Source organism: Acromyrmex echinatior, chromosome 16, assembly GCF_024713525.1.
Source record: "Acromyrmex echinatior isolate Ae372 chromosome 16, ASM2471352v2, whole genome shotgun sequence".
NCBI classification, from domain to species: Eukaryota; Metazoa; Arthropoda; class Insecta; order Hymenoptera; family Formicidae; genus Acromyrmex; species Acromyrmex echinatior.
In genome coordinates, this window is record NC_141867.1 from 7128592 (window position 1) to 7142275 (window position 13684).

Genomic DNA, 13684 nt, shown 5'->3' on the forward strand with positions numbered 1-13684 from the left:
TTATTTATTGTATTTATGTATTGGAATTTATTAAATATGATGTAATATTATAATGTAAAATGTAATACAGTACAAAAATATATATAATATTAATTACAAAAGTTAATTTTATTTCTAAACAAAATTGTCTATTCTTTTTTTACTATTATTTCATTTTTATTTATACAAAGTTATACATTAAATTTTAATTACATATTTAATATTTTATTCTATCCATTTTATATATAAACTTATACTATACACAGTATTGAAATAATGTTCAGCTCTACTAAAAAAAAAAAAACGCAGTTTTTTATGAAATCTAATCAAACAAATAATATAATATATACAATTTAATAATTAAGATTTATTCTTCCTTTTTATATAACTTAAAATATAAATTCTCTATCATGAAATATATTATAATAAATATAATAATTAAATCGGACTCTCAATAAAATAAGACTCTCTTTAAAATAATAATAATAAATAAATTTCAAGGCTAATGAGAGTCAGCGCGGAAGGAGTTGCGCACAGTTATTGATAAGTAAAAATTACTTCTTTAAAACACTGATGTCTTCTTTATTTCAAAATGTTGAACGTTTCAACTCGCTTTGTAATCATCTTTAGCAATTAGATTCCGTTCGGTGCATCCTGAATGAGTCAGATTTCCACAATTGTAGTGGATTCTCAAACGAAGCGCTCAACATAATTCAGAAGTTGTGGAAAAATATTTGGATTTCTTTATGCGATAATTCACTTTAATTTAATAATGACACGAACATTTATAACAAAGACAATTTCAATATGTCTGTGGGGTTTAGTATGTCATATACGTCTTTTTTATTTATCAATAACTGTGCGCAACTCCTTCCGCGCTGACTCTTAATTAGCTTTGAAATTTATTTATTATTATTCTGTTATAAAATAATACGGTAAATACATATGTTAAATTATTTAAAATGATATGTATTATAAAGTTGATTGTCTCGGAGGACAAGACAAAAATAATAATAGCTTATCTTTGTTGCACAATTTTTCTGTCAACTTGATTTCATGACAAAGTTCGAATGCTTAGTTTAACATAAGTATACATATGTTGTTGATTGCACCGTTGAAACTTCAGTAAAAGACCTTCATTGTAATTAATTGCACGATTAAATAATTGTTCTGTTAATTTTATAATTTTATAAACAACTTCAATGAATATTAAATTACCGTGATTTTTTTGAAAAACTGGTGGTAAGCGTTTTGAAAGACATAATAATTTACATTTACAAATATATTTAAACAGTAATTATTTACATTATAATTAAAATTCATATAAGGATTTTTTGTAAGATTTATGTTTCATTCGAATCCATATTATACAGAATTACAAAATCGCATAACATTTATTTGTTATGACATAATTAAAAAATTATCATTTTTTAATTGCTTGCGGAAGATGAGTAGAAAAATAAAGAAAAAAGAAAAAACATTTAAAAATATATATTTTTATTCCTATATAATTAATAATTATTTTAACATTCAACTCATCAATATAATCTTGATAGTAATCTGATTCCTCTATAATCATTTATTGCAACAAATTTGCATTTAAAAATTAATATTATAAATTTTTGTAATTTAAAACATTAAAATTTATTTTCTGGAAAAGTTTGCTTTTTGAGTTATGTTGTTGTAATAAATAAATGATATATAAGCTATGGAATTCTCTGAGAAGGTGCTATATTAAAAGACTGATCTTATAATGATTCATTTAATAGATATTTTTTGCAAATACATACTGTATCATCATAAAATAAGTCATATCTCTCTAAGCTATTGCGCTATTTTTTGAATATTTAAGCTCATTGTGAGAATTATCTACATTGCCATTGCTACTTGCAATTTCATGATAAATCAATAGTTTTTTATAAGCAAATGAAAATTATGTAAAAAATATAGGTTTGGATATTTTTCTTTACAAGCTTTAAGAGGATTTATTTTAACTTTTATATTATGTATATATATAATAATTTTATATATATATACACACACACAATATATATATTTTGTATATAATAATTAATAATTTTTGCAAATAATAAAAATTATAATAGTTATAAAAATATTTGTACTTAAAATATTGCTCTTTTACAGCTCTTTTATGGCTATAAAATCTTCAGTAATCTGAAATAGATGTTCAGTAAGCGAAATTAAGATTATACAAAATAATTTTTCTCAATAATTTTAAAGCATGTAAAAATTATATTTACAAAATCATCATAAAAGTAAAGTTTTATGTTAGAAAAAAATGAGAAATTGTATATTTCAATTTCGTTAATTTCAACGATAACCGAACATCTATTAATAAATTTATTCATTTTTTTATTTCAGATCAAGTGTCCAGATTTTATAAGAATCATAAAAGACTCGGACACATCATGCAAACATTTTTATAATTACTATAATTTTCATTATTTTTACTTTCAAACATTATTAATTATAGATAAAGTATGTATTACAATATTATGTATATAAAGTTTAAAATAAATTGTCCATAAAATTTAAAAAAAAAATGAAAGTTAAAACGCGCGGTAATCTTCCATTAATAGTGCAAAAACATACATCTAAATGATTCTGCTAACTCAATTCACAAATTAATAAATATTGAAGCTGAGAGTTATCAGAATTACTTTAACATAGTTCAAAAGTTTTCATAACAGCTTGAGCAGCTGAATAAATTGCTATAAAGCCCATCTTACATAATATTTTGAAATAATAAATCTATTTCATTTTTTAACGTCAAAATAAAAATAAAAATTCGTTCTATTCATAGTTGCCATATACGTTGATTTTCTCACCTCAAGAGAACTTCATATGCTTGATAAGATTTATGCGAATTTAGCTAACCAAATAAAATATCTATGAAACAAATATAAATCAAATCGTTGCTTCACAGTATCAACAATATTAATTCAAAGTTTTGACAGTCAAGTTAATTTTAATTCTTTTAAAATATTTAATGATTTAACTGTTATTTATTTCTTTTCCATAATCTTTTAGTTTCTTGAAAGAACGCTAAAAAAAAACAATATGTTTTTCCACTCAATTTTGTTATCATCATTATAAAAAAGTATCCAATCACCAAGTTCATTTTGAATTAATTTGAGCATTTGATGACTATCAAATAAACATATTTTTCAGTTATAGAATAAAAAAAAGAGAGGACCCTATAAAATTAAATGTCAAATTTAGTATTCAATATTTGTACCAGACGCGTACTCATTAGTATCATCCAAAGTTAAAGATACAACTATAACTCCAATTTCATGTCATTTAATTAGACTAGTTTTTATAAACTTAATGTTTTAGAGTCAACTTCATTAAAAAATTAATTAAAAAATAATCAATGAGTAATTTCTATTACCAAAAGATAGAACCATTAAAGCTAAAGTATTATACATTTCTCGCAAGTATTTTAAATTCAGCTCCAAAATTTGCAATCTATGTACAATCTATTTTACCATCTCTATTCCTCTGGATTTATTTTTAATTGACACTTCATCCATAATAAATGAGAGTAATTTCTCTATTCTCTTCATAGTTGTTTTTAACTTTATATTTTAACGTTATAAAACTTTTCAAAACGAATTCCAACTCTCTATGAAATTGTATCACGATCTTAATGCACTTGCTGTAGACAAAGCTTGCTGTTCATCTTTTCACATACAATTATATACACAAGATAAACAAAAATTTAGTTGACACAAAATTTGCATTGGCGTTTGCTCAACGACTTACCATTTTTTAAGACACTACAAATTCTTTTACACCCTCAAATTGAATTAAGGCAGTTCAAATAATTTTCTGATGCACTGGCTTTACCATGCGCTGACGTCGTAATTTCATTATTATATCTTTTAAGTTCATTAAGCGTATTCGAAGATGTTGAAGCTGTCGTCTCTGAAGTTTAATAATACGGTCCTTATTCTTTAATATTTTTTGACTTTTTATAAGTTTTCTACGCAGTGTTGCTGGAGAAGCATCATAATGATGATCATGGATTATTGAGCTTATAATTTCAGTATTATCAGATATCGATAACTTGTCTGCATTTTCTTCTGTAAAAAATTATTTCATACTAATTACAAAAGTTTTAAAAGTTTTTTTTTTAATTACTTTGAATCAAAGTTTTTCTTACATATGTTTGGATGTCGAAAATGATACCACAGCAGTAATTTATCATTATAGATAAAAAATACATTTCATAAGGAATAAACAATACATTCGTGACTTCAAATCAAATTGCAAGATAAAGTTTACTTTTTTTTTTACAAGAAAATGTCAAATATTGTTTAAAAAAATCATTTTTTAAACATTAAATCTTAATTACTTTGGAACTTGACATTCTGGAATTTTTTAGCTTGCAATATCACAATTTAGCATTCAAAATTCTATAGGAAATACTTAATCTTGTTCAAAATAATTTTTTGTTGTAAATTAGTGTTATGTTATTGTATATTATTATGTACCATTACTTTCAATGTTTATAATAAATGATTCTTCAGAAATAAACATATTCTCATTCATAGAAGTATCATTCAAATTTACAAGGAAACACAACCAAGTGAATCTCTCCGATTTAAATGAGCTTGTATGTTGTTCTATGGACAAAAAATAGACACGTATTTCTTTATAAGTGACTCCTATTTTTGTCTATAGAACAATATACTAAAAGTTCATTTAAATCGGAGAGATTCACTTGGTTGTGTTCCCTTGTTAGATCTAAAAAAAAAAGAATAAATTAATGAATTCTTTAACTTCTAATAAAACAAAAGTTACCTCCTGAGTGTTGCTTTCTTAATTCATTGCAAGAAGCCTGTTGTAGAGTATCAAACTCATCATTATCATTGAAGTGTATCTTCTGATTAAATTCTGTTTCATAAGGAGGAATTATTTCTGTTGATATGGTAACAATTATAAAGAATATAACTTTATTAAAATTTTATTTTAATAATTGAAGAGAAATTCATAGAGAATATAAAAGTAAAGCTTTTACCTGACTTTATATTGTTGAAATATTCAACCTTAAATATTGTTGGAACACTTCCCTCTTTTAGTTTCAAATATTTCCCTATCTTGCGAAAACAAGTTTCTTCAAAATGTTCCGAGCATAAAAGACTGCTGTTGTTTGGAATCCAATTCTTGATTCCAATATTATCAAGCCACTTCTTTAAAAGATCTGATTTGTCTACTGGAAACCTTGGTTTATAATGCATTAAAATATTAGTAAATATATATTAAATTATATTTATAATTATAAACATTTATTAAATCTTACTTGAAAAAAGAATATCCTGATTTATATATACGCTTTCGTTTACAATATATACAATAGGAATGAGGAGGACTATCAAAACGTGTTGGAATGCTGTTAGGTTTTAATCGTACTTTAAATGCTGAACGCTCAAAACAATCTTCTGTAAAATGGTTAGAGCATAAAATGGCAGAGTTAGTTGGTGTCCAATTTTTTGTAGGAAAATTATTTATCCACTGTTTTAAAAGACGTTGATCTTTAAGAGGAAATCTACAATAAGAGTATATACAAAGTAATTATTCAATTTGATTATATACTTCAAATAAGACAAAGATAACCTTTATATTGTAAGTATAATGTAAATAAAGCAATACAATACTCTTACTTGTGAAATGTTACTCTAGATTCATGAGTTCTTATGATATTACAAAAGCAACATCTTCTCATTTTCACAAAATTTAAAAGGCAAACTTTTTACATTAATAATTTGATATTTCTCCTTTACCCTCTCTTCTAAATACTCTAACCAAAATACTAGAGGTTAGGTAACAATTTCCATAAAAAGAAAGACAATCATGATGGAAGAAACCCATATGTGTATCGTGTATTTTTAAGGCTGTGTTCCAAAATTGACTACCATACTGAAAATCTATAGTGCACGTAACGTAAATTATAGCATTTTCAGTGCTGGCAGTAAATTTGGAAAACGGTTTAAATCAGAAGAGCGATAGTCAGATGCCGCCATTTTGCCGCGGTTATTTGAAGTTGCCATTACGTTGTTATTATTATACATATTTTTTGTTTTTAATCATATGTGTATACTTACAATAATTTAATTTTTTCTTATGCAATAATAAAAATTGAATATAAAACATATATTAAATAGAACGCACTCTCTATCAATTTTGATATACAGTAAGCTCTATACATACTGGAGTTAGAGGTTAGTGGTTCATTTGCACATTATAGCAATTGCTCATTGCCAATCACAGTGACTTCTGTGTAGGGAGTTTTTTTTTAGCGCTGTGATTGATTGTGCGCATTTAGCTCGTATGCAATGCAACGTATGTTAACGATGTAGGGTATGAAAAGTATTATTAATGTTATTTTATTGAATGTACTAATAAAATTGAAGTGATATTATTTTTATTTTCATATCATTCATGTCCATATAGATTTCCATACATCGATCGATACATCGATCGCAGCGCATGCGCGAAGCATGCGCGAATGCTTCTGATTTAAAATTACTGGCTCTCATTATGTTTCTAGAAGTTTCCTGTAAACTAAAATGTGGTATCTTTAGACTTGTCTCAACTTTAGATTTTAGATGATTCCTGGTGTTCTAGCTCGACAACAAAATAGGTAAAGACAAAAGTCATTATATTATTTTTAATAATGGATAGAGATGTAGAAGAACAAACTGATAATACTGATAATGTAATGAAATTGTCACATGAAGAAAAGGTTAAGAGAGCCGAAATTAAATTAATATCATTTTTTGTTGAACATGATATCGATTTTCACGTTGCAGATAAATTAATTTTATTATTGAAAGATATCTGTACAGATTCTAGGATTGTGCAAGATTTTTTACCAGGTCAAATTAAATGCGCAGAAGATATTGAAGAAATGATTCTAAAACGTGAAGACAAAGAAATTATGAATCAATGTTTACAGTTAAGTAAATTTTCAATTTTAATTCTTGAAGTTTATAAAAATGATCGTATAAATAATCCGTACACAGTATTAATCGTTCTTGTTCGATATGTTTCGCCTTTAAATAAAAAAATTGTAATGCAATTATTTATGCATTCAGTCACATCTTATTCCGCAGATGATTCAAAGAGAAATGAACAATTTGAAATTTTCAAATGTTTTAGAAGAAAAAAAAATTCCTATTAGGAATATTGTTGGATTGGCATATGATAATTTTTATAATTCTATGTCATCAGTTATAGTTGGAAGCAATTCTTTTATGCAACATTTAAAACAAGAAGTACCGAAACTTGTAACCTTAAATTGTATTTGCCATTCTTTCACATTTTTAATCAGAAAAGCTTGTGAAAATAGCTTGCCTGTGTCTTGTGAAATTTTGATGAACAAAATTTTCACTTATTCTTTGAATAATGTAGAAAGATGTGTACTTTTAGATGACATTTATGAATTATTTAATTTGGAAAAGAAGTTAAACTTCCCATGGATTGTTTTAGAAAACTGTGTTATTAAAATTGTTGAAAATTGGGAAGATCTACAAAATTATTTTGCAATAGTAGAAGACAATTCTGTAGAATTGATTTTATCTCAATTAAATAATAATATAACTAAAGCGTATTTTTTGTTTTTAAAATATGTATTAAATCTTTTTAATTGCTTCAATGCTTTATTTCAATCGTCTAAAATTTTAGTACATAAATTATTTGAAAGTAGTCGGCGAATAATTCATCAATTAGTGCAGAATTTTATGACTCTTGATACATCAATGTATAATGATTTAGATGTGAATAATGAGGAATATATATTAAATTTAGATAATATATACTTAGGATCAGAATGTGAACATTTTGTAAAATCATTATCTTTGCCAGATAGACAAGAAGTAAAATTAACAGGTTTAAGTTTTTATAAAGAGGTAACTCAAGAATTGCTAAAACGTTTACCATACAGAGATTTTCTCGTGGAATATTTAACTTTTTTAGAACCAGAAATTGCTCTTTATGCTAAAGGTAGACTTAAATTTAGAGATTTAACATATATTGCCATGATTGTAGAACATAATATTGATATTATTAAATTAGCTTATGAATGGAGAATTTTACCATTAATGTTCAACGAACAACAGAAAAAAGAATTAGCCTGTTTGGAAATTGACGAAATGTGGAGCAAAATAGTGGAATGTAAAAATTATAATAAGGAAAAGATCTTTCCGAATTTAGAATTATTGGTTGAAGTAGCTCTTTCTTTTCCTTATTCAAATGCCAAAGCTGAACAAATTTTTTCAGATTTAGAAAAGCATTCGCTTTAATATATGATATTATTTTTTGTAATTCCTATAAATAATAATGTTTTTAAAATATTTTTTTAAGTACTTTTTAATAAAATTAATAATTAATTTTAAAATTAATGTATTTAATTTAATTTTAAAATTAATGTATTTAATTTAATTTTAAAATTAATGTATTTTTAAATTATATTATGTATTTTATGTACTTTTTATTTTATAAAAATTGGAAAAATGACATTTTCATTCTTAAATTATAAGTGGAGTATATAATTTTATGATTAAATCAACTTATATACATATGTATATTAATAAGATTTTCGGCAGTTTTTCTTGCAGCAAATGTTGGTAGATTTATGAGATTCTATCAAACAAAATATTTTAATTTATAAATTATCTCACTATCTTTTTCCAATAATATTTTCGATACAATGATACTATCAACAATATTATCACATACAAATTATTAAATTTAGATTTTTTTTTTTATGAGAATGAATTTAAAATCGTGTGTTTTAATGAATTAATTCCACTTAAATCTCTGTGGGAACATTATTTTGAAGACAAATCTTTTTTTCTTATAATATAGATTGTTAGAAATAAATTACAATCTTCTTACACATGTCTTCCTATTTCTCCAATGACCAACAAAACAAATATGTGTTGTGCAACATTCTGATGGATTCTGAACATCTTTTAGCAATTGTTGTACAATACACTGTGCTTCGTTATGCCATGGGATTGTCAGGGTGGCTGCATACTTGGCCAATGAGTGATAAGCCTGCTCATGAAGTAGCGATGAAGTAACTGAGATTAACATTGAGAGAAGATCTCTGTATCCCAGTTCTGGTAGATTTGCTTGAACTAAAGCTTGGAAAAACTCAAGCATTGAATTATTAAATTTAATAATTTGTATGTGATAATAAAGTATCATTGTACCGCAAACAGTATTGGAAAAAGATAGTGAGATAATTTATAAATTAAAATATTTTTGAAAATTTTAAGAAAATATGATAAAGAAAATAATGAATATAAATTTAATAATTTGTGATAATAAAGTATCATTATATATTTATTTGGCCTGAAAAGAGAGAAAGCGAAAATGTCGAGTACAAAAAGTGCAAGCAATGCGAAGAGATTTTATGAAATCTACTAATCATCCATAAGTCTGGATCTACAATAGGTTTTTTTTAAGCCTTAAGCCGTAAGAAATTAATCAACTACAGTCAAATGTGAGGAGAATAATTAATTGTGAATCATCCATTTCTTATAGCTTAAGGCTTAAAAATCTATTATAGATCCGGGGTTACGCAGCTGTTTTTTAATATACAGAAAGGGAGCATTTATATTGGTGTTTATATAACCATATGCCATAATTTGTAAGAATTGTCGAGTATTCCTCTCCCATTCGACAAGAATCTCAAAGATGATTGGTCAATTTTTACAGATTATGGCATACTTGAGAGCGTATACCTCTCAAGTAAGTTCATGGCTTAATTACATGATGCAATGATCAATCAGAACACTTAACATCAGCGCTTTTATAAATATAGGATTCTAGCTGCGTCTAACTGCGTCACTCTCTGAGCAATTAAGTTTGCGATACACAATGTTTGTTTTCTTGCTGGATTGCTAGTTGGATTAGTATTTTGCTACCGTATTGGCTGTGATACTAGCAGTACTAACATTTTTTTCCAGATAGCAATCCAGCAGGAAAACAAGCAATAAACTCTTTTTCTGAAATTGTATTTGACATTCGTATGCGAAAAATCCGGCGTTTAAGACTAGTAGCATAAAGAAAAACGTAAACACTAAGCAACATTTTTTATTTGCTATTGTTATTGCCTTATTGTTTGTTTGTGATTAATCGATTTACTTACATTATCTAAGTATAAATGGCCTAAAAATATTAATTCTAGACGACTTCGAACAAACTGTGATTATCAGTTATAAATTTTGTAACTTGGACTAGATGAATGCATACTAAAGACTGTTATGTTACGAATTAATTAATGAAATTAAATATAAGAACATGTGTAAATATTGTTAAATGATTAAAAATCTAATAATGATATTACAGAATATATTTTATTATCGAAGTTGATTATACTATATACTGTTGCATTTATATATTTTATATTTAGTAGCCTTTAATATGCATTAATCCAATATGATGTAAGAATTTTCAGCGTAATCCGAATTTACTACAATTCAATCAACGATTAATTTTACTATAGATTATGTAAAGCGAAATTTATTAATTATACAAATGCCATTATGAGAAGTTTCATTTAAAGACGAATCTTAAGAGCGAAGCGATACAGTGTGCCTTCTAACAGACGACACAAATGATATGGTGTGAACAATGGACACAATTACATCTTTGTTATTTGCCAATGTTAAACAAAGATGACATGATCATTGTCACACTCTGTCGCTTGTTGAAAGACACATATTGATAGTGCATAATCTGTCCATCATAGTGGAAATGTCTTGTCTGCCCATATTGATGAAGCGTTATTCTAGGTGCTTGAACTAGTTCTCGCTGTTAACCGGGAGAGTTTTGTGCTATTTCACATGGCCGAAAGTGACTGCTGATGTATATGAAAGCACTGTCAATAAGCTTTAATAATCAGCATTTGATCGGATGCAAAGAACACAATTTTTTATCATATTAAAAATGTTGAGTTTCATATAAAAAAAAAAAGCATTTGCAAGAAGCATTATTTTTCTGTTTTATTCTCAAGAAATCTGCTACTGAAAGTCATCATTTGCTAGTGGAAGCTTATGGGGAGCATGCTCTATCTGTAACAACTTACAGATATTGGTTTAGAAGATTCAAAAACAACGATTTTAACATAAATAACAAAGAGCGCTCTGATCAGCCGGAAAAGTTTGCTTCTACCTCTAACAAAAATTAGTGCGATGCTTTTTCATCTTTATCGTCTTATTGTAAATGAAAATACAGTTAGCCAATGATTGAAGTGTCTAAATTATCCACTAAATATTCAACTATATAATGGATTGTTCGTCGAACAAGACACATTGCATGGATACCACCACATGACAAATCACGACATGATTCTGAGGACACCAACGCGGTTTAAGCAATGTTTACTTTATTCGGCACGCCTTTATACCTCAACATAGAAGATTATCATCTTATCTCGGGCATCTCATTTCAATAGTCATCAAGGCATGTAACTGGAAAATGCTTCACAAAGGAGTTCACTTGGTCAAGTTGCGTCAGCATTACTGGATCCCTTGCGGCAAGTTAACTAATAAGTACTACATTCAGTGTCCTACATCTAAGGGCATTTGATATCTTCGCAAACATTAAACTGCTGCATGGGACTATGCATTGCCTCTGGAAAAAGGCTCTATATAGTGCACATGGAGTGCATTATGCAAGTCCAAGAATCACCAAGAATACTACTAGACTCGCAAGGTTTTTGTGTCCTCAGCATTGGAGCTGTCCACATCAAGATCAATTAGAACACTAAAACATTCCTGACTGTCTTTCGGAAATTAATGTTGCATATAGGTTGTGCGTTACATCGTCCAAAGAATCCATGGCACCAATATGTAGACCATTGAAATGCGTTAACAAAACCAGATTATGGACACATTGATCAATGAAAATATGCAATGAAAATTCATCAATCTATTAATTGCACTTTGAAAGGATCTGAGAGACGACCATGAAATCAATGAAGCATCATCTCTGGCAATTCATTAGAAACACGATTATTACCTTCGAGGAAACATCAATCATTTTTATACAAGTGAAGACATGTCTCAATCACTGCAGACTGTCTGATGATTCCAAGGATTTGACGTTGCTCATGCTAAGACATTTTAATTGGCACCATACTAATTAGCATCATACCAGAACCATTCAATCAATTTTGAGACTGATAGTTTAAAAAATATTTGTACATATCTCATTTTCAAGTGGCAGGATAATCTCTGCAAAATTAACAGGCTTTTGTGATAACTTATACAAAAGATGTGTAATTATTCGAACTAGTCTGATTGCGAAAAATTAAAGTTAAGTTGAATTTATTATACATATGTAAATAGTCATTGAATTTGGATGAAGATTTTTTGTAAATTTGCGCGTGTTTTATACTAAGCTCATTACTACATTAATCTCACCGGAATACATTTACACTTCCATACTCTAGAACAATAGTTGAATATCTTTGTTAAAATAAATAGAATAGAATAGATATGGACTTGAAAAGATCAGATCGTCTTGATAATGCAGTTGTTGATAAAATTCAAGCATTCCTATTAAAAACGATGTTCTGTGATTCACCACGTGATGTAAGACTTGGTTGACTAATAAGAACGTCATGTTTAGTCATTCAAAGTAATGAAATTTGTGATCAATCATAAATTGATCAGAAATTTTTTAAGCTAATATAAAGCCGCTATTAAAAATTTGTCACTAATCAAAAATGTATCTCAAAATTATATTCTTACATCATGATTCATCCCTTTCGTTAGAGAGATGTGATACCGACATTGTGTCCATGCGTCTTACCATATCTGATAAGCAAGAGTACAAAAATAGAATAAAAAAATAAAGCGAACATATTAGAATTATGTGAACATATTATATTTAAACAAATAAGTTTAATTTAAAATGTAAACTAGTCGAGTAAATGATCTCTTAATTATCTATTATGTGTTTATAATCTCTTAATTATCTACTATGAGTTTTGGAATGAATTGATATTTTAGATTGATGATTTTTTTCATGAAATGTGAATATAAATAAAGATCTTATTTTGTATTTTAGAGATTTACTACTCAGTAAATCATTACTCAATGCTCGTAGTCTAAAGATGTTTAGAGTACTTCAATTAATAAAACTATTTTATGTTATGTTTCTCATGATATGATTTGAGTGCCAATTATTATAAATTCACATTTAAGTTTCAACAATTTTCAAGATAAGTGCACTAATGAAATGCCTATGGAAACGTCAATCTACAAAAAAGCGTGCGCGTTGTTAATCATTTTATTTTATTAACAATGATTGCGTATTAATTAGTCATCTCCGAATGAAATATGCTATCATAATAAAAATATGATATTATATGTATTAGTCCGAATCTACGAGTTCGCCTTAGAAATTAGCTATTGTACCAACTCTACCTATTCAATGATTTCGATCACCGATTCGCTTTCGACTACAGACTACCGACTCATTATAGATTCGGATTAAATATAGATTGCAGTCTATACATGACATAACATAACGTAATATTAATTAATATTGATATAAATGTAATTTTTATATTTTAAATAAATGTGAAAGTTTGAATATTCAAAATCACTAATTTTTTTTCTTTTATGTTATCTTTATCGTTATCTTTTATTGAATCCTT

The 13684-nt window shown here is 26.9% G+C and overlaps 2 protein-coding genes across 8 annotated transcripts; one reads left to right on the forward strand and one right to left on the reverse strand.

Moving 5' to 3' along the window:
* Window positions 1-124: 124 nt before the first annotated feature.
* LOC105148980 (uncharacterized) lies at window positions 125-5873 on the reverse strand. Of its 5 annotated transcripts, XR_015547801.1 has the most exons (6): window positions 5670-5873; window positions 5309-5554; window positions 5027-5229; window positions 4810-4926; window positions 3769-4088; window positions 3002-3685 (listed from the first exon to the last, which is right to left on the reverse strand). XR_015547801.1 is itself a non-coding variant. In XM_011061081.2 (5 exons), the coding sequence occupies exons 1-5, from the start codon at window positions 5729-5731 to the stop codon at window positions 3823-3825; spliced, it is 891 nt and encodes a 296-aa protein (XP_011059383.1). In that variant the 5' UTR covers window positions 5732-5873; the 3' UTR covers window positions 125-3822. The 5 variants fall into 5 exon arrangements, 4 of the variants coding, with proteins under 4 accessions (XP_011059383.1, XP_087270862.1, XP_011059384.1 ...); XM_011061081.2 differs by having other exon boundaries at window positions 125-4085; XM_087414736.1 differs by having other exon boundaries at window positions 3002-4085; window positions 4810-4902.
* Window positions 5874-6043: 170 nt separating this feature from the next.
* LOC147907100 (uncharacterized) lies at window positions 6044-13629 on the forward strand. 3 transcript variants are annotated; one of them, XM_087414724.1, is made up of 3 exons: window positions 6044-6649; window positions 6819-6963; window positions 7122-13629. In XM_087414724.1, exons 2-3 carry the CDS (start codon window positions 6955-6957, stop codon window positions 8307-8309), a joined length of 1197 nt encoding a protein of 398 aa, XP_087270850.1. In that variant the 5' UTR covers window positions 6044-6649; window positions 6819-6954; the 3' UTR covers window positions 8310-13629. The 3 variants fall into 3 exon arrangements, with proteins under 3 accessions (XP_087270850.1, XP_087270851.1, XP_087270849.1); XM_087414725.1 differs by having other exon boundaries at window positions 6855-6963; XM_087414723.1 differs by having other exon boundaries at window positions 6044-6366; window positions 6460-6963.
* Window positions 13630-13684: the final 55 nt, after the last annotated feature.

Bases quoted from the DNA above. Each gene is read 5' to 3' on its own strand.
- LOC105148980 (XM_011061080.2), bottom strand. From the start codon at position 5,731: ATGAGAAGATGTTGCTTTTGTAATATCATAAGAACTCATGAATCTAGA. The intron at 4,927-5,026 runs GTAAAAGCTTTA...CCATATCAACAG, and splicing joins TTTCAACAATATAAAGTCAG to AAATAATTCCTCCTTATGAA. The intron at 4,089-4,809 runs GTAACTTTTGTT...AATTTTTTACAG, and splicing joins AAGAAAGCAACACTCAGGAG to AAGAAAATGCAGACAAGTTA.